Below are 20685 nucleotides of genomic sequence, written 5' to 3' on the forward strand. Positions count from 1 at the left end.
GAGGCCACTTCCACTCGCTCCACCAAGAAAGCTGATGTGATGGTGTGATGCGGCTCAGCTCAGGCGACTGCAGGAGACCAGCCCGTGTGGGCAGGAGGTGGATTGCCCGGTGGCAGCCGCATGCCCTGGTTTTAGGGGAGAGTGCTGGTCTGACAGCCTCTGCCTTCTGGCCTGTGCCCTCGATGAGGCCTGGTGCGGGGGACGCACAGACCCTGGCGGTGGTCCTGCGTGGCCACTGCCTGACGAGGGACCCTACACGTCGCTCATTCCACGCGTCCGTGTCCTCCTTACAGTGACGTCCAGAAGCACAGAGGAGCTGATGTCCACCCCAGCTTGGCCCCAGGCATGGCATGGGAGGACTCAGTAGCTCTGAGCTGCTTTTATCACTTTCTCTTGCCCTCATGGTTTCTGGCTGTAATACCCAATATAACAAGCACAGAATTCTAAAAGGAAGGTAGAGGATGCGTGACTTTGAATACTAATGCTCATTTTGAGATTCTGGAAAGAGCTTTACGATGGCTTCCTGGTGTTTAGGTGGCAGCTCTTTAATACCAGCCCCACTGAAACACGGGTTCCGGTGGGCTGGGCTTGTGTCCTGGAGGAGGGCCCTGCCCCCCAGCCTCCCACAGGGCTGTGACCAAGCGCAGGGAGCACAGAACAGCCAGTGAGTACAGCCCGAAACCTCGGTCCCCCTGCCAGTAGCCGAAGCTGCTTCGTTTAAGAGCCAGGATGTTCATTTGGTTATTGACTCTAATTTAGACCTTTCTTAAGGAACATTTCAGTCACCCGGGAGTGAACAGTCAGGCAGATCTTCTTGCTTTTGAAGGTCAGCTAACTCATAATAAGACGAGGCGGCAGGAACACCATGTGTGAGGGCGGGGCGGTGCAGGCAGCGCTGAGCCTCTTCTGGGAAGCCCTGGTGCCCGCCGCCTGATTGGTACTTCCTGTTTCCAGCCTTTCCCTAGACCAGCCCCCAGACCCGTCTCAACGTCATGACCCCAGCACTTGCCCAGAGCCCCTCACTGTCCATGACTCAGAGCAGGGAGGTGGGAGGGGGGCTACTTTCTTTCTGTGACTCTAAGGTGACTCATGGCTCCAAGTTCTGTGATTTATTTCAAGTCGTGTGTGGTCAGGGATGCTGTTCTCAGCCTGATGGTGTTGGCTGGCCCCTGTTTGTAGCAGCAGACACCCCGTGAAGGCTGGAGTGAGGCTGCTGCGGGCCATCTTCTCCCCATCAGATTCCAGGTCCAGTGCCTGACCTAGTGTAGTTTGCAGTTTTTGGAAAATTCAGTTCCACGGGCTTAAGTACTTGGAAAACGGCAGAAATGAAGAGCTTCTCTGAATGGTTGTGCTTGTCACCCTGCTCCCCAGGACACTTGCCTTGCTCTCGTGGCCCTGGGTGAGCTGCGGGCAGAGCCTCCAGGCCCTGGGGCACTGCTGTCAGGCCTTATCAGAATGTCTGATTTCCAATTCCCGACTCTGCCGTATGGTAGGCGGCCTGTGTGATGAGCAGAAGCCTGGAGAGCCTGTTGTCATGGCAGCGGGTACATCGTGAGCTCACATCACATCAGGGATGGGTGATCACGGGGCAGCCATGGAGACAGAGGCCCCGTCGGCCCGTAGGGCTGTTCCCGGCGGAGGAACGTCAGACCTGCCCACCCTCCACGCCGCCGCAGAAACTGCAGAGGCTTTGTGACGTAGCAGCCACCAAAACATCCTCTTCTCTGCTCAGAGACGAGGCCACCCTGTCCCCTTAGAGCAGGTGCTTCCCCGGAGTCTGTGGTCAGGAGCCCCTTTGTCAGCCTGGTGACACGTGTGATGAGTCCCTTTCCAGGGTAACGGTTTTTTAAGGCAAAAGCAGCGCACGTAGGATGACAAAGGACACTGGTTGTATCGAAAGGTTTATCAGAACACCGGAAGCGACACCTAACACGTCACCACGTTTAATCACAGGCCCAGCAGCAGGTCGGAGCGCACCCGGCTTTGAAGTAGCACTGTGACTGCTGCCGCGTGACCGGCCAGCCTGCCTTTTCTGCTCGTCTGGGCGCACAGTCAGACCTCAGCAGGTGGCGGCTGTGATCGTGCTGCAAATGCTGACCGAGGGACCTCAGGGAGGCCGGAGGCGGCGCACGGCTGCTCTCCCTAAAGGGCTTGAGGTGGCGCGGCCTGGGGCAGAGCGCCCGTGCTCTTCTGGCAACAAGGCTGTGTCCAGGTCCCAGCTTGCCTGTTAGTCACCTTTCGGCACAATAGGTGATTGAAGTGTTCTTGTATTTTTCTACATCTTCTGTAATAAGTGTGTGTGTTGATAATCAGAGGGAAGACTACAGTACGGGAAGGATTCACCCAGTCCACCCATGTCTGCCATCACGGGCAGAGAAACGCGGCGGCTGCTTGAATGGAAATGATGCCGCACAGGGGCGTCCTGTGCTCTCGTCAGGAAAGGACCCCGCCACCAGTCATCTGAGTGTTTGCAAGGAGGCAGACTTCCTTCTCCCGGATGGGGGCGGGGGCGGATCTTAGCTGACTGTGAGGTTGCCCGGTCGCTGTGCCCCCCGCAGGCTCTCCCTGGGCGGTGGGAAGAGCTCTGCTCCAGCCCATGCTGGTCCATGAAGTCAGTGGGCTCTGGGCACCTCCTCGGGCCTGTGACCCCGGCCCCCAGCTCCGGGTGGGGGTTGGGACCAGTGAAGCATTCCTGAGGGCTGGGGTGGGTCTGCCAGGAGGTGGTGAGGCGGCAGAGGTCCCTCGCCCTGCTCTGGGACCCTCCTCTAAACTCTGCGACAGCCCGGACCCTGGGGGCGGGTTTCTGTGGGAGGCCCAGCGTGGTGACAGGCTTGCTCCCTCGGGATCTGGGGAGAGCTCTCTGGTCTCTGTGACCCGGTTACTCACACAGGAAGTCGATTACTCACTAACTACACGCTTCCCTTTCACTGATTGAGCTGTGGCTCTAAAAATGGAGGCCTGAGACACGCGCGCTGGACCGTCAGCGGCCTTGCAGCACACTCCGGGTGCCCGCTTTGTCCCTCATGCTGACCCCTGCCCACCGCACCCTGGTCAGGAGTGGACACTGCAGGCTGAGTCACCCACGTGGCGGGGCTATGTTGGCAGCTTGCCCGCTGTGACAGCTGGTGCTCCTGGACGAGAACAGAGGACTCGCCCTCCTGGCCCCAAACGTGTGGCCCGTGCGGAGGCGAGCAGATCATTCCAGACCAAACCATCTGACTGGTTGCCGGATGGGAGATGTGCTGTGCGCGTGGCCTGGGGTCGGCGAGGGGCGTGGGCTAGGGTGTCTGCCGGCAGCTTCACAGGGGGGTGAACCTGCATTTCTCCATGAAGAGTGGAGGAGGTTTGAGAGAGGCTGGGAGCTGGGGACTTGTGTGCCCGGCTGGCATGGCAGGGCCCTCTTAGATGGAGATTGGCAGCGGGTGCCCTCTTGGGTGGCCAGAGCCATGGCCACCTGGCTTAATGCTAGCTCGGTGGTGTCTCCTCCAGGAAGTCTGCCCAGGTGCCTGCTCCTCTCGGGCTGTTCCTTGGGCTTCCATTTATATGGATGTTTGGTGGTGCCCGCTCCTGGAGCCCTGGGCAAGAAGGTCGACCAGGGAGTTTGTGCTCCAGGGGGTGGGGGGCTGTGTCCTCTTCTCATCTGTTCTCTCTGGTTGCGGCCCCCGTTCCTGCTGTGGCCGTGGAGGGCAGACTTCGCAGAGCTCACCTGGGTGAGGCTGCGCTGGCTTCTCAGCTCCCCCGGGTCAGATGCTGCCCATGCCCACGCGTCCCTCCTTCGGGGAGGTCGGCTGGCACCCCCTCCACCTCTCGAGCGTTGCTAGTGGATCCTCCTGCCTGTTTGGCGGTTTACACGCGGGAGACTCTGCGCCTCAGAACAATAGACCCATGGTGTCCTCGAGGGCCGAGGCTGTGCGGCTTTCACGTCCCTCGGCACGAGGGTTTCCTTCCCGAAGGTGCAAACACAGGTCCGCACCTCTTCCCTCAGCTCAGGGTTTACCCTGGGAGTTTATATTCCATACGCCTCCCCACGAATTGTCTGTGTTTTGGTTACTGAAGGCTCGAGGTGGGTAAGAAATGCCTTGCCCCGTTGCTTTTATTAATACAGGTTAGCAGCGCACACTGGCTCCTTGCTTCATGGCTTCTCGCGTCCAGGTGGTGGGTGTTGGGGCTGTAGGAGTGCTAAGCTCAGCCTGAGAGGGGGCGCAGGCCGGCCATGTGCTGGTGGCTGAGCTGTGGGGTGAGGCGGGGGGCAGCCTGGGCGTGCGTGGTGTGGGCACATCGGCTGTGTCACTGTCCTGGCCTCGGATGGCTTCAGGGTTCCTAGGCGACCCCTTTACTGCGCAGCTGAGAGGCAAAGTCAGGAACCGCGAATTATCAGGGACCTACTGTGGAGCACAGGGGCCTGTACTCAGTGCTATATAATGACCTCTGTCCATGGGGATTCTCCAGGCAAGAACACTGGAGTGGGGACTCCCCTGAACCGGCCAGTGCTGAGGACACAGGCTTGATCCCTGGCCAGGGAAGAGTCCACAGGCCACGGAGCAACGAAGCCCGTGCTGCAGCTTCGTTGGGGAAAAGATTCTGAAAAAGGGTAGATATGTTTTTTTATATGGCTTTTTTTGATGGCTCAGGTGGTAAAGAATCTGCCCGCAATGCGGGAGACCTGGGTTCGATCCCTGGGTTGGGAAGATCCCTGAAGGAGGGCATTGCAACCCATTCCAGTATTCTTTTTTTTTTAATCGTAGGTGTCTGTTTAATTTTATTTGTGACTGTGCTGGGTCTTTACTGCTATGTGGGCTTTCTCGGGTTGCAGCCAGTGGAGACTGCTTTTCGCTGCAGTGCTCAGGCTTCTCCTTTTGGTGGCCTCTCTCATTGCAGAGCACAGGCTCTGGGTGGGTGGGCTCAGTGGCTGCAGCGCGGGCTTCGTTGCTCCCTGGCCTGTGGACTCTTCCCTGGCCAGGGATCAAGCCTGTGTCCTCAGCACTGGCCGGTCCAGGGGAGTCACCACTTCAGTGTTCTTGCCTGGAGAAATGTGTGTGTGTGTGTGTGTGTGTGTGTATAAAGGACTGAATTGCTGCACTGTATACCTGAAACTTACATGATCTTGTAAATCAACTATACTTCAATTAAAAATAATTTTTTTAATTAAAAAAAACTGAAAGCGATTGGTAAGCTGGGACTCCCTTCCCTGAGGGTTGTGCTCTGGTTCCTGAAGTGCCCCGGGGCCAGATTTCTGTGGCTCTGTGGCTGGGCCTTGCCTGGGACACAAAGGTTTAACCTTGACTCCACACTCACCAGGTTCCTCTCCCCGGATAGAAGTCCACCTGAGAACGGGGGTCTCGTGCCCGTGGGCACTCAGTGCGGAGGGCGGAGAGTCTGTCTGTCCCCAGGGAGCTAGTGGGGGCAACTCCTTGGCATGGTGGGGACCCCTCCTTGGCATGGTGGGGACCCTCAGTGCGAGGGTCCGTGACCTGCTGAGTGTGGAGAAGTAGGCACAGTGATGCGCTGGGTGACCCGCACTCGGACGTGCTCCCGGGAGGTGGCACGCGGGCCCTGTTCACCCTGTGCCCTCCGTCTCTGGGTCCTGGCACGCTGCGGCATGTGGGGCACACAGGCAGCTTGTTGCAGGGATGGGCTGTTGTGAAAGGCTGTGAGTGTGTCATCTGTGAAGTGACACTAGCCCATTGCAGAGACCGGAAGGTCTCCAGGTGGTTTGACTCAGAAAGATTTAATAACCCTTAGAGTATGTTTGTTTTCTCATAGAAAGAAACCCAAATAGAAAACAAGTAATTCAAGGACTCTCTGAGTTTTTTTATGTCAGAAATACAGTAAGAACAGCTTCTGTTATTTTTTGTAGAGTGTTTTTGTTTCCTGTGAACGTCAATAGGGACTGAACTACATGGAATTTTTTTTTTTTTTAATGAGGACTTTTTTGAAGCAAAGATATTTGAGTGAAAATTAAAGGTATTCTGTTACTGGAAATTTTTTTCATTGTTTTTTTTTTTTCCCCCTAAAACCACAGCTTGAATTTTATTAATGGAATTACTGAAAATTTGAGTTGAGATGAAGTTTCTTTTATTTATTTATTAACTATCGGAGAAGGCAATGGTACCTCACTCCAGTACTCTTGCCTGGAAAATCCCATAGACAGAGGAGCCTGTAAGGCTGCAGTCCATGGGGTCGCTGAGGGTCGGACATGACTGAGCAACTTCACTCTCACTTTTCACTTTCATGCATTGGAGAAGGAAATGGCAACCCACTCCAGTGTTCTTGCCTGGAGAATCCCAGGGACGGGGCAGCCTGGTGGGCTGCCATCTATGGGGTCACACAGAGTCGGACATGACTTAGGTGACGTAGTAGTAGTGTGGCGAGTGGGAGCACTCCTAAATTAATGCATTTAAGGGTCATGGAGGAGGGACACCACCATGAAGATCTTGGTCCCTTTAACGACCCTCTGGCCTTGTCTCCTTTGTTAATAATTCACATTGTTCCATCTTTAATCTCTCATCTGTAAAGAAAGAACCAAAATATACATAGCAAGTATGGTAACCAGAGAGGTATATAATGTGGTTTTTTTTTTTAATTTTGGTGTATATGCTGCGTTTTTAAGTCATGAGCTGGCTTACTGTTGAGATGCCCCCTTTGTGGGGAGGTGGTCTTGGTCTGTGGTAGAGAAGGGGGTGATGAGCCTTGGCTTCCAGGCTGAGAGATGGCAGGTGTAGTCGAGTGCCGTGCTGACCCAAGCACAGCTGTCAGAAGCCCCTGGGAGAGGGGCGTCGTGGAGGAAGTGGTCCTTGGGATGTGGCATCACGGCATGTGCGTGAGTGTTGGTGTTGGGAGGCTTGGCTTTGTTGACTCGGTGTTGCGAACCCCCTCCTTCGTGACTCTGGTGGCCCGTCGCAGAGGACGCTGGCGAGCCTTCTCCGCCTGAGTTGGGCCTCCCCTGGTGTGAGTGCGGGGGTGGATCCGGTGTGTCTGGGCTCCTGTGCGTCAGGCGCTCTCAGACCAGATCCTCCAGCTGCTCGTGGTCCGGCTGGGGAGGCCAAGGGCCAAGGATACTGAGCACGCGTAGCAGACTCCTCTTGGAAATGGGACTCAGTGAGCTGCACACAGGCGCTGTGGGACTGAGCGAGCTGCTCAGGGCTCGTGGGCAGAGCCGGTGCATGCAGGGCTCGGAGGCGTGAGCTGGCTCTTGGGGGCGGGGCAGGAGATGAGCCTGAGGCACCAATGCCTCAGTGTTGGGGCTGCGTGCTGGGGGCCAGAGAAGTGTCTGCATAGGGTGAGGGGGCCCCTGGATGACATGTCACCACCAGGATGACACGGGAACCCAAGCTGAGGCAGAGAGAGTGAAGTTGCTCAGTCGTGTCCGACTCTGCAACCCCATGGACTATAGCCTACCAGGTTCCTCCATCTATGGAATTCTCCAGGCAAGAATACCGGAGTGGGCTGCCATTTCCTTCTCCAGGAGATCTTCCCAACCCAGGGATTGAACCCGGTTCTCCTGCATTCTATGCAGGCACTTTACCGTCTGAGCTGAGGTGGATAGGAAAGGAGGCATTCAAGGGAAAAGCAGATGAAATTGATAGCACTGTTGAGCAGTTGGACGTGGAAAATGTGTGGGAAGGGTCTTGACAGCAGGCCGCAGCTCACTCACTGATGGAGGCTCAGGCCTGGGGAGGGTCTGAACTGCGAGGAGCCTGTCATCCTAAGAAGTGAGGAGGGCCGAGCGTGGTGTGCGGGAGGAAGGCACTGTGCAGTGTCAAGGCCGCCAGGGACGAGGAGCGGCGCGGCCCAGGGGGGCCTCGAGCCTGGTGCTTGGGGGGCTCTGCGACCAGGTGGACCCGGGCGGGAGTGGGGAGAGCTCCAGGAGGAGGTGGCGCCGTGGAGAGGGCGGGAGGGCGTGCCTGCAGGGCTGCGGGCTGGCCCTGGGCTGGAGGTGGCGGGCAGGTGGGCCCTGGGTCACGGGCGTCCTCTTTGTGTTCCAGCACTCGCACCTCCTGCTCCGCCACCGCCACCCATCCAAGGATATGCCTTCAAGCCTCCACCCAGACCCGACTTCGGGACCTCCGGGAGAACAATCAAGTTACAGGCCAACTTCTTTGAAATGGACATTCCAAAAATTGACATCTATCACTATGAGTTGGATATCAAGCCAGAGAAATGCCCGAGGAGAGTTAACAGGTATTCTGTTTTGTCTGTCTTTTAAGAGGAATCCACCCTTCAGCTCTCAGCAGATCCCTTGGGTCCTCTTTCCCTCGGGGGAGCTTCCATTGTGTTCTTTGCTCTTTAACGTGCTCGTGTTGAGATACAGTGAGTGCACGCCGTCGGTGTGCAGCTCAGTGAGGGTTCACCCCGGGAGGCTGCCCCGCTCCCCAGCCCTCCGCCCCCTACAGCATTCTGGCATCTGCCCCTGGAGGCGCCCGGCCCGCGAGAGAGCCGCCTTCACCCTGCTTCTCTCACTCAGCGGGCTGTGAGCCTGATCTGTGGCTCTGTGTGAGTTAAGACCTTCTTGCTCTTGCTGCAGAGGAATGTGTAGTGAAGCGATTATTTCATCGTTCATTTACTCGTTCTTCCATTCGGTGCTCTGGCGCTCTGCTGTGATGAATGAAGCTCCCGGGAACATGCTCGTTCAAGCCTTTCTTGTGGACGTGCTTTCGCTTCTCTTGGATGAATACCTGGGGTCCTGGAGTAGGTGGGTCAGAGGTAGTGCAGCTTTCGCTGCATGGGACGCGATCGCGCCGTCTCCGCTCCTGGCAGCTGTGAGGCTCTGCTGCTCCACCTGCCGCCGTCAGCGCTCAGCTGTTAGTCCTTGTGATTGTTGCTATTCCAGTGAGGGTGTAATGGTTTCTTCAGTTCAGTTTGGTCGCTCAGTCGTGTCCGACTCTTTGCGACCCCACGGACTGCAGCACGCCAGGCCTCCTTGTCCATCACCAACTTATTGTGGTTTAGTTTCCATTTCTTGATAACCAATGAACTGAGCACCTTTTCATGTGTTATTTTTTAGTAAAATATCTGTTGAGGTCTTCCCCCTATTTTATGGGTGGTATTTGTCTTGTTACTGATTTGTGGGCCTTTAACTAGTGTGTTCCAGGTTTGAGTCTATACTGGAAACGCTCTCACCTGGGCGAGGCTTATTTTCCTTTTGTCTAGTTACTGATTTGTGGGCCTTTGACTAGTGTGTTCCAGGTTTGAGTCTGTACTGGAAACACTCTCACCTGGGCGAGGCTTATTTTCCTTTTCACTTTCTGTTTCAGTTTCTTTCGCTGTCCAGTTGCTAAGTTGTGTCCAACCCTTTGCAGCCCCGTGAACTGCAGCAGCACATCAGGCTCCCCGGTCCTTCACTGTCTCTTAGAGTTTGCTTGGGGATACGCACCCACTGAGTCGGTGATGCCATCCAACCATCTCATCCTCTGTTGCCCCCTTCTCCTCCTGCCTTCAGTCCTCCCCGGCATCAGGGTCTTTTCCAATGAGTTGGCTCTTCTCATCAGGTGCCCAGAGTATCAGAGCTTCAGCATCAGTCCTTCCAATAAATATTCAGGGTTGATTTCCTTTAGGATTGACTGGTTTGGTCTCCTTGCAGTCCAAGGGACTCTCAAGAGTCTTCTCCAGAAACAATTTGAGAGCATCAGTTCTTTGGCACTCAGCCTTCTTTATTGTCCAACTCCCACAATCATACATGACTACTGGAAAAATCATTGCTTTGACTATACTAATCACTGTCGGCAAGGTGATGTCTGTGCTTTTTAATACACTGCCTAGGTTTGTCATAGCTTTCCTTCCGAGGAGCAAGCCTCTTTTAATTTCATGGCTGCAGTCACCATCCACAGTGATTTTTGAAGCCCAAGAAAATAAAGTCTGTCACTGCTTCCACTTTTTCCCCCATCTTATTTGCCATGAAAGGAGGGGACCGGATGCCATGATCTTAAGTTGAGTTTTAAGCCAGCTTTTTCACTCTCCTCTTTCACCCTCAAGAGGCTCTTTAGTTCCTCTTCACTTTCTGCCATTAGAGTGGTATCATCTGCATATCTAAGGTTGTTTGGTATTTCTCTCAGCAGTCTTGATTCCAGCTTGTGATTCATCTACCCCAGCATTTCACATAATGTCCTCTGCATATAAGTTAAACAGTGGCAGTGTACGGGCTTGTCATACTCCTCTTCCAACTGGTTCCCCTTTTGAACCAGTTCCATTTAAGATCCTAATTGTTGCTTTTTGACTTGCATATAGATCTCTCAGGAGACAAATAAGGTGGTTTGGTATTCCCATCTCTAAAAATTTTCCAGTTTGTTGTGATCCACACAGCCAAAGGCTTTAGAGTAGTCAGTGAAGCAGAAGTAGACATGAGAGGTGTAGTAAACAGGATTCAAACCTGCCCTGGGAGAACCCCAAAGGATTTCCAGTCCATTTATCCTTGTGCAAACCTGCCAGTGATGAATCCTCCCAGCATTTTTTAAAATCTGAAAATATGCTTATTTTCTCCTCGTTTTTGAAAGATTTTTGCTGGATGTAGAATTTTAAACTGGCAGTTTCCCTCCAGTACCTTAAATTAGATGTTATTACATTGACTTTTGGGCTTCCCTGGTGGCTCAGATGGTAAAGAATCTGCCTGCAGTGCAGGAAACCTGAGTTTGATCCCTGGGTTGGGAAGATCCCCTGGAGGAGGGCATGGCAACCCAGTCTAGTATTCTTGCCTGGAGAAGCCCCATGGACAGAGGAGCCTGGTGGGCTACAGTCCATGGGGTCTCAAAGAGTCGGACACGACTGAGGGACTGAGCATTGTCTTTTACTCCTCATTGTTTCTGATGAAACCTCAGGGATTTGTTTTGTTCTGTGTTTTTAATTGTAGTTCCCCAGTGTGTTTCTGCCTCCTTCCTCCAAATACTTTCTATTTAATTTTGCTTTTTAGCAATTTGACTGTGACCTACCTAGGTGGAGTTTTCTTTGTATTTTTCCTTCTTGGGATCCTTTAGTTTTTTACATTTGTATGCTTGTGTCTTTCATGTTGTTTGGGTGAAATACTGGCCGTCATTTCTTTAACTATTTCTCCAGTTCAGTTTCCTGTTCTCCTACCAGGATTGCAGCTCTGTGTGTGTTAGACCATGTGATACTGTAACAGTTCCCCTTCTTTTCTCGGTTTGGGTAACCTTCATTGATCTCTCTTTAACATCACTTTATTCCTCCCCTCCTCTTTTTTGGTAATATCCGGTCTTCTGTGGTAACCGTCCAGTACATTTGTTTCATTTATATACTGTACTTTTTGGTCCTAGGATTCCCATTTGGTTCTTTTTCATAGTTTACTTTCTCTGCTATTTCTCATCTGTTCTTTCTCATCTTTTTTCTTGATGACTTTGAATGTATTTGTAGTGATAGCATATTTATTATAGTAGCTCGTGTCTGCTAATCACAACATATGGGTCATCGCAGGGGTTGTTTCTATGGCAGGTTTTCCCTTAGATTACACGGCACCTCTCTTTGCTTACTCACTTGGATCGTGGATTTTTGTTCACTGAACATCATGTATTTGCTATTTTCTCTGGTACCCAGCTGCACAGATTCCTACCTCTTCTGCTCCTGTCTCCTCGGGACGAGACGGCTGCTGTCTATGCTCCTGTCTCATGCTGTGGTTTGGAAATTACTCCCGGCAGTGAACGTGTGATTCCCTGCCCCACAGGCACAGTCCTAAACCGCCGGGTTCCCAGGGCCACAAGTGCTCCTCACGTTTTCACTAGTCTTATAGGATGGGAGGAAAAGCCTTCGTACTTCGTCATGGTCAGAAACAGCATTCTGAGTTGCAGTTTGAGAAGTCAGATTGGTTACCTGGTTTGTGCTGGTACCCTATAAAGTACTCTTGGCTGTAAATTTTTTCCTGATGAGTCTTTGTAAGAGAAAGAATGCTTGGGGGTTGTTTTCCTTTATCTGTAAAACTTAACAGTTGGATGCACTCAATGTGGCCGGTACACATTGGTTCACTTGACTTGGTGTACATGTTAAAATAAAAATAGTACACACCCTTTGACCCACCAATTCTATTTCTGTGTATTTATCCCCAAAAGACATGTCTCCAAAGAAACAATACTTGACAGTTATATGAGGTCCTTTAAATATGTGCTTACTAAGAAATGTGTGTGTAAACAGAATTTTGGGCACGACTGGTTGAGACAGCTTTGTTTACTAAAGGTCTTCTGGATCTTGAACGTGCCTTACATGCTTTGAGATGCTCTGTGAACGGGCTTGTCTGATTTTGAGTCTCCTTGGGACAGAATCCTGTGAGAATCTGTGATTTGGATATACTCTTAGAGCCGGAACAAAGGCGTGGAAAAGCACGTTTCCTGAACTTTGGATTGGTGTGGCAGCAGTGGGCTCTTATTATGCCATCAACCACAGTTTACAGGAAGCTTTCTTTTATGAAAATAGGCATGACTAAGGTTTTGTCATCTGGCAGCAGAAAAAGGCTGATGGTGATTAAAATGGGATGCTTTTACCTGACTGTACTCCCACAGACCTGTTGTCGTTATGACTGCAAGGTTCTGAAGTTGCCCCGTGTCTGGAAATTGCCTTGAGTCAAGCAGGAAGTAGCCCAGATGAGTCTCAAGCTGCATTTTGTGGCCAGGCCCGCCCAGGTGCTGCGAGTGTGCCGTGCGGCTCCCGTGGGTTTAGAGCCACCTGGGAGTTGCTGCCTACTTCCATGTATGTGCCTTCAGCGTTCATTTTGTTGGTAATTCTGACGGACCTTGGCTCAGGTTCAATCTCAAAATTGTAATCAATCATAATAGCTTGGGGAAACGTCAGAAGTAAAGTTTTTGTATTAGAAGAACCCACGACATGCTAGCACTTTGACATAGTCCCTCTCTCCAACCATGCTACCATTGTGAAACCTCCACTGTGCCAGTGGGCTACTGTGGGGGCCGAGGGAGACGCGGCTCGTGTCCCCAGTGGGCGAGTGGACAGTGGCAAGGCTGCGCTGAAAGACGGGAGCCCGAAGTGGGAGGGAGTCAGACGCAGGAGGTCCGTGCCGCGGGCTGTCCCCCAGACTGACGCCGTTCAGGGAGTCCTCAGAATCCCATGTGCTTCCACGCTGCAGTCTGTGTTAAAGCACGTGTCAGTTCTGAGTTCCCGAAACTTGTGCAGTGCACACAGTAGATAGTTAACATCCAACCCTGAGGCTTCATGCAGCCCTGGGAGGAAAATGCCGTCTACACACGTTCTGATGAGTCATCATGAATACTAGCCCAGTGCGCCCTCGTCCCTGGCAGCACAGTCACCGTCCTGAGTGGTGCTGTGGGAGGGGGTTCAGTATAAGGCAGGGCCCCTCAGGAGGCTTCCAGTGTCACTGTGGGTGCAGCTGGGCGCCGGCAGCAGCCAGTGCCCAGGGCTGGTCCAGGCCATGCAGGCCTTTCCGCCAGCACCGGAAACCTTGCCAGGAGGTCAGAATTAGTACTTCCGTTCTCAGACGCACAGGATGGGCGGCTTGAAGGAAGAAGGTGTGCTCCTGATCTCTGACTGTCCCTTCCCTCTTACTCCTCTTGAGCCCAGTCAAGTGGCTCCTGAAGAACACAGAGCAGGAGCTCAGTCTGTGCAGGGGAAGCGTGGGCGGTGCAGCCTGGCCGTGCGGTTTGCAGCCTGCTGCTCATGGGAGGAGATGTGCACCCGTCCAGACTTCTCAGAAGGTGGCTTAGTGCCCCATATACCTTTGACTCACCAATTCTGCTTCTAAGTGTTTATCCCAAAGAGATGTGTACAAGCACATCTAATATTGTCATGGCAAAAAGAGAGGGAAAAGAAATCGTTTCAAATCACCCACTGGGGATGGTTAAATAAACACACCGTAGAACACTGTGAAACCACGGACAGCAGGGAAATGGAGCTTCACAGCATGAATCCCACACCTGGAAACGGACAGCCATGTGGTTTGTCGTATTACGGTACAGTACGTGGTACAGCGGCGTTTCTGTCTCTCGGCTTGGTGCCCTTTTGTGTACGTAGCGACAAGGGAAGGTCTTATACACATCCTGGGACAACAGCGAGCTCCAGAGCCATGTGTTTAAAAAACAATACGTTGTTTGTTTTCTTTTTTTTTAATGTACCTATGTATTTATAGAAAATGCATAGGTTTGAAGATAATAAGGTTGCTTCCGAGAAGAGAACTGAAGTAGAGGTGGTCTGGGCAGACTTAGAGCATTATCCGTATTTGAAATTCACAATGAGAAGGTGTTAATGCAAAAATCTGTGTAACTAGAAATTAACCAAAGAATACATTAGAAGTGTTTAGCGACATGTATTTCTGTACCTGGGAGTTTGTTTCGCTCTCAGCCTTCCTCACCTGTTTCACTCATCAGCCCTGAAGTCACATGTGTGTCTCCTGTCTCAGCGAGCCTTTCTGTTTTGTTAGGTTGCTTCATGCGTGCTCTGTCCTGTCTCTTGCTCCTTCTCTCAGAGGTGAAATGTCTGCATCTATGGCTCATTTTCTGGGTCCTCGAGCCTCTCCTGAGTTCAGCTTGTCTGTTCCTCCCTGCCTTAATCCTTCGTTATTTCCAAATACACTTTACAGTTTATTAAATCTTGTCAGATAAAAATTAGCCCCTCTGGATTTTTATTGAGATTGAAAGAGTGAATTTGTTTGGGAAATTGAATATTCCTGTCCATGAATATGGTTTGTCGGTTGGTGGTTTTGTTTTTAAACATCTTACGGTGTTTTCAGCGCCCCAATAAAAGAATCGTGTATGCCCCTCGGAACTAGCTGTCCCCTGTCCCTCATGCCCTGCACACTTGACTGTGGTGAAGTCCGCTCTTCATTGTACTAGACTTCATGCTCCCTTTAGGGAGGACCACATTGGTTTGACTGATTTACTCCAATCCTGGGGGAGAGAGGAGCCATGAAGGGTGGGGCTTTCTCTTATTTTGTTCTGTATCTGTGTTTATAAGTGAGGTTGTCCCATAATTGCCTCGTCGTGTTTAAGAGAAAAGTTGGGGGTTGTGCCCTCTTAATTCTGTTCACAATAAACTTGAATTCGGTTGGGTGATTTGTTCTTTGAATGTGGGTGGAACGTCCCAATAGAGCCATCTGGACCTTGAGTTGATGGTGAAGTCTTGACCAAGAAGATGGGGTCCTCGAAGCTTGGGGAGCAGTGGTCTGGAGACAGCGTGGAGGAAGCGGCCGCCTTGTCGTGGGTGGCCCAGGGTAGTCTGTGGAGCGGCAGGTGAGATTGCACCCCGGCTGCTGGTCGGGGCGGTGGGATGGGGGTCAGAGTGGCACCAGCTGTCCTGGTGGCTTCATACCTTCCGGGCTAGGCTCTCTCGGTGGGTGTCAGAGGCTTGGTGCGTTCCTCGTGAAGCCAGCGAAGCAGAGGCAGAGGCTTACAGCAAAGCTGAGCTCCGGTGCGCCTCCCCGTCCTCTGCCCTTGACAGAGTCAGGAGGTGGGCGTGCAGTGATGCTGTCCCGGGTGTGCAGAGAGGCTGGTGGGTGGACAGGTAGGCGAAGCAGGGCGAGGTGGGGTCACAGCCCGTTTGGTCTTCAAACCTCACAGCCGAACAGCTGCTTCATGCCCACCAGGTTCCTGCTGCCCGAGGAGCTCACCGCCCCAGAATCTCTGTCGCTTACAACAGCAAACCTCCATGTCAGGTTCAGGGTTTTTGTTCCAGAGCCCAGACTGAAAAGGCAGCAGTACCCAGAGCGTGTTCTGCCGCAGGTCACAGAAGCGCGAGGCCAGGCCGCGCCGGCCACCAGTGTCCGTGGGCCGGGGTGCTCTGTCAGAGGGCAGGGCCCTCAGCCTCAGGAGGGGGCGCACTGTCTGCTGGATGCGCATGCACAGTGAGGTCGTGGAAGGGGTTCTCCTGTGTTTGAGCCTCAGGGTGAGTGAGTGTAAACCACCCAAGGGTCTAGTTTGGTTTCTTGTAGAAGTAAGTTGAAAGTCAGGTTATTAAAACAAGCCACAGGGCTTATCAAAATTGCTTAAAAACCATTGTCAAAAGAATGTCATCCTTGTATGCCCTTTGCCTGGTTTTATTGACGTTTTGCTCCTATTCTGTCTTGTTTCAGGGAAATAGTGGAACATATGGTTCAGCACTTTAAAACACAGATCTTTGGGGATCGGAAACCAGTGTTTGACGGAAGGAAGAATCTCTACACAGCAATGCCCCTTCCGATCGGGAGGGATAAGGTGAGCTCATGGAGGCGGGTTGGATGGATCAGTGTGTGAGAGGTCAAGCCTGTTGTCCCTCTCGTCACATGCAGTCACTTCCCCCAGGGGCAGAGAGCCCCCAGCGGTCGTGTGCTTCATGGTAGGGTCCGAGGACGCCACCTTCTGTGGGCTGTGGTTTGCAGCGGCAGAGGGTGACATCATCTGAGTCCAGAGAGAGAAACTGAGAACATCCCGAAACCATGAAACTTTTAAATGTGAACCACACACGTGTGCGCATGCTCCAGGCCAACCCCAGATAGGAGCCTGCATCATGGGGTGGGTGTGTGAAGACCTAAAGAGAAGTGTGTTCGTGCAGGTGTAGACGAGTGCGATGTTGGCAGCAAAAGCAAGTGGTCACTCGGCTGTAACCAGCGATTCGTCCAAAGTGATACCACGATTCATCAACCTGGGAGTCGCGGTTGAATTAATATGTCACCTCTCCTTATTGTCTTTATCCTTGCTGTGGCTTTATTTAAAAAGCAGTAACCCTTCTGCCTAGCAGCTGCCACTTCTTGGCACGTCATCCAATCACTGGGCTGCCCTGCTTTGATGATAGGTGTTGTTTGTAAGAGAGGAAGACCAAAGAAGGCGTGGAAATCATTTTTACATGTACTGGGGGGCGGGGGCGGGGGAAGAACATCAAAACACAAACAAGTAATTGAACAATTATCCCAATAAGAATGTAAAAGCTGATTCCCTTAAGGAATGACCTATACAGTTAGCCTCTTACCAAGAGAGTCCCTGAGAAGAAAAATAGCTCAGAGCTTAGAGGATCTGAGATCTGAGGCTACTGCCTGTGACTTGCAAGTTCTCTGCAGACAGAACATTGTGGTTTTGCTTTTGCATTTTAATGATAATCTTAAAATGACTAAGCTCCTCTATTGGGCTGGATGGCCAGCAGGGCCGATTGTTTCAGCTCCCAGCAGCATGGCTAGAAATTGTGGTGCTCTGATAGGAGGCCTCCGTTAGGGCCGAGGCTGGGCGGGGCAGTGATGAGGACCCCTGAGATAACAACCTGCCTCTCACCAGCCCTGCCTGGTTCTGGGGACCTGATGCCAGCCAGTCAGCTGAGCAGAACCATCTCTTGCAAATGAACATGCTCTCTGCCTTTGAAATGGGGCTTCCCTCGTGCTCAAATGGGAAGGAATCTGCCTGCAATGTGGGGGACCCGAATTCTATCCCTGGAGAAGGGAATGGGTGGACCCATGCCAGTCTTCTTGCCTAGAGAATTCCATGCAATACATTCCATTTACAGTGTATTAGTTATAAAGTTTTGCGTCTAATTTGCACATTTGTTTTTCTTTAAGTTGTATAAGAAAGAAAAGCCTAAGGAGTTTACTCACAGTGTTGTCTGTTCGTATTTATAATTAGGGACTGGGGGGCCTGAGGAATATTTTCCTTGAGAAGGGATGGGGGAGGATGTGTGGTGGTCAGAGCTGAGACACGTCGTTGTCGACGTCGACACGGGCGCGGGGTGGTAGTGGGTGTGGGCCAAGTGCCTTCCTGTCCCTGAGTAGTGGTGGGGCCTCGGGTGAGCTGTCTCTCCTGCCACCCTGTAAAATGGAAGGTGGTGTGCTTGTGCCCCTGCCAGTGAGCGAATGCTCCCTGAGACGGCATCTCCGCTCTTCGTGTTTCCCCCATAGCCCTGGGGCCTCTGTTAAGTGCTGGTTCTGGTTCCGGATCTGCGGTGTCTTCAGCTTTAAGCAGCTCTCCTGAGTGATGCCCACCCAGGGCAGGGAGGGGCGTCAGGGTTTAAAGTACTTAGTTACAGCGCTGGGGACATAGCACATACTTAGCAGCTGCTAACAGTGACGGTTGCAGGTCTGAGGGTTCGCGTCTGTCGTCTTAACCGCTGCTCGTGTGGGGTGTCCGGTGCCCACAGCAGCACTTTGGGCATCTCACCAGGTTTTGGTGGGCACTTTGCATGTGTGTGCACTCGTGTCCAAGTCTTTGCAACCCCATGGACTGTACCGCCAGGCTCCTCTGTCCATAGGATTCTCCAGGCAAGAAGACTGGAGTGGGTTGCCATTTCCTCCTCCAGGGGGTCTTCCTGACCCAGGGATCGAAGCCGCGTCTCCTGTGTTGGTAGGCCGATTCTTCACCGTTGAGCCACTTGGTGTCTCCTAGCTTGAAGCCCACCCATCTTCATCCTTTCCTCAAGCGGGCTTAGAGAACCTGACCACAGCCTCAGGGTCTGGTTTGGGTGGAGTCTCCAGATTCCAGAGCCCTCCTTCCAGTCACCTGTAATGTCTGTCACATATTTGCAAGGTGCAGAAATTAATCTCTTCTTCCGTTTGGGAGCTCACGTGAGATGCTGCCCTTTTCTATTCCCATACGTTCACATCTTGAAGCAGTGTCGTCTTTTTTTTTTTCCCTTTTATGTGTGCTTTTTTTTCCATACACTACTTTTTTTTGCATCACAGGCACTTGTGTAGTAAGAGGAAATCCTTTAATGTCCCCAGTTGCCCCTGGGGTGCGGCTGCCTGTGGTGTCCACACCATGCCTGGGTCCCGGACCCCTGGCGGGCAGCTGTTGTCCTCCACTCCTCATCTCTCTTGCCAGCCCTCCCTCCTCCGTGCCAACCCCGTGCTGGCTGAAAGCCCCTGCATGCCAGGTCCACCTTCCCTTCTCCGTGCAGGAGACCGAGGAGCTGTCTGGGCTGCTCGCCGTGCAGGTGTTGCTCCTGGCTTGTCGTCAGCAGGGATGCGATGTGAGTTGCGGCCAGGAGCGTGTTCGCTTGTTGCCCGTGGTGCCCTCCCTGCGGGTCTGTGGACATCTGGGTGAGCAGAGCCCGTGGCGAGCAGTGCTCCCGGCCCTCTCTGCTGCTCCCTGCAGCCACACAGCGGCTCCAGGCGGGACTCTGCTCTGTCACCCCGGTGATGCTCAGACAGGAAGGACCCAGCGTGTGACTTGCGTCTGTCTGCAGAGGTCGGCCCTCGGGGCCGTCTCCCGTTTTCCAGGCCTGCTGTGATGCCTCTGCTGACGCTGCCCATGGTGAAAAGGTGGCAGGGGACGTCTTCCTGGTCCCGGCTCCTGTGCGCTGGCGTCCTCGTGCGCTGACGTCCTCATGTGCACGGCGTCTGTGACGCCGGGGGCCGCCCGCTGTCCTGCGTTAGAGACGATATCCCAGAGGAGCCGGCTGCAGAGGGCGGCCTCTTGAGGCGTGTCCGACGGAGAATGTCGCAGAGCCTGGAGCTTCTTCCTTTCCCTTTTTGCCGGGGACCGAGAGGAGGCTGGTCTGGACTCTACTTGAAAACAGGAGGACCTCTTCCTGAAGGGAAACGCCCCACAGAATCCCCACTTGGTGGGATTATGGAGGCATTTCTGAAGAATGACGTTAACAGGCATCTAATTTAGCACCGGTTCCCGAGCACGGCGGGCGTGACGTGCCCTCTGGAGTCAGTGTGTGAGGGGAGCGGGTGTGAGTCCCCGCCGCCTCCTGGCTGCGCTCTGCGGCCGCACTCACGCCTCCCCCACGCCTCCCCGGCTGCCCCCACAGCCCCCGTCCTGACGACTCCGGTTAAGCTGGTGCTCTCTTGACGGCTTTTGCCGGCTATGTGTGCACCCTTAACATGTCCTCTGTCTTGAGACGAATCTTCCGTCACTGCCCTCTGTGGCCAGCTTCTGTTGAGTGTTAGGTGCTTGAAATCCATCCCCTGGGAAGAACGGGCTCCTTTCTCACACACTGCTGATCCTTGGATGGAGCCCGGGCCGTGTCTGATTTGGGGCCTGCATGCATCCTAGGCATGCAGGGCTCCACATGGTCTGGGTGCTGCTCTGGGCTGTCTGAGAGGGATAGCAGTGTAAGAGGCAGTGCTCCCTGAGGGCGGGGGGTGAGTGGGGGGTAGTGCAGGCGTTGGGAGCGGGGGCATGAGAGTGAGAGTGAGCCCCCCCTGAGGGCGGGGGTGAGTGAGGGTAGTGCAGGCGTTGGGGGCGGGGGCATGAGAGTGAGAGTGAGCCCCCCCAGCCATCGGCAGGGCCTTTGACACTGGGCCCTGTCTGCCCTTTCGTGGTGGTGGTTGAAGCTGCTTTCTCTGCCTTCTTGGCCCTGGTGATGCTGGTCCCGTGGCACCTCTGTGCACGGGTGGGCACGGACAGCCCTGCAGCAGTGTTGCGGCCTGTTTGCCCGAGGCCAAGCCTGGGGTATGATGTCCCTGCTGTCCACATCCTCCACTGAGTGGCTGTGGTCTCCCCGCGTCGTACTGGCGACAAGTCTAATCCGACAGAAAGGTTGGAAACGTCCGTCCATCTCGATCATTGTTAGTGTCTTTCTCTGTTTTGTCTCGAGTCTGTTCTGAGAAGGCTCATGCCCATGACTTATTCACTGTAAAACTAGCTTATGGACTCAGAGACCCAGGAAACAGGAACCCCCCACCCCAGATCCTCTGCAGTCTTCTCAGTCCCACCCGAGAAAGAATAACTGCCCAGGACCCCCAGAGAGCTGCCCACACCCCCTTCCTCCGTCCCAAGAGCAGCCTTGTTTGTGCCTGCGTCCCGCTTTCCCCGTCCT

General features: G+C 53.4%; 1 protein-coding gene across 2 annotated transcripts in view; it reads left to right on the forward strand.

Moving 5' to 3' along the window:
* AGO2 (argonaute RISC catalytic component 2) overlaps nucleotides 1-20685 on the forward strand; it is a 93749-nt gene that overhangs the window by 36782 nt on the left and 36282 nt on the right. For both annotated transcript variants that reach the window (XM_027560762.1, XM_027560763.1), the window contains exons 2-3: nucleotides 7986-8181; nucleotides 16034-16154. In XM_027560762.1, the coding sequence (XP_027416563.1) occupies nucleotides 7986-8181; nucleotides 16034-16154 (317 nt within the window). The remainder of the gene's footprint in view (nucleotides 1-7985; nucleotides 8182-16033; nucleotides 16155-20685) is intronic.

Source organism: Bos indicus x Bos taurus, chromosome 14 (genome assembly GCF_003369695.1).
Source record: "Bos indicus x Bos taurus breed Angus x Brahman F1 hybrid chromosome 14, Bos_hybrid_MaternalHap_v2.0, whole genome shotgun sequence".
Lineage (NCBI taxonomy): Eukaryota > Metazoa > Chordata > Mammalia > Artiodactyla > Bovidae > Bos > Bos indicus x Bos taurus.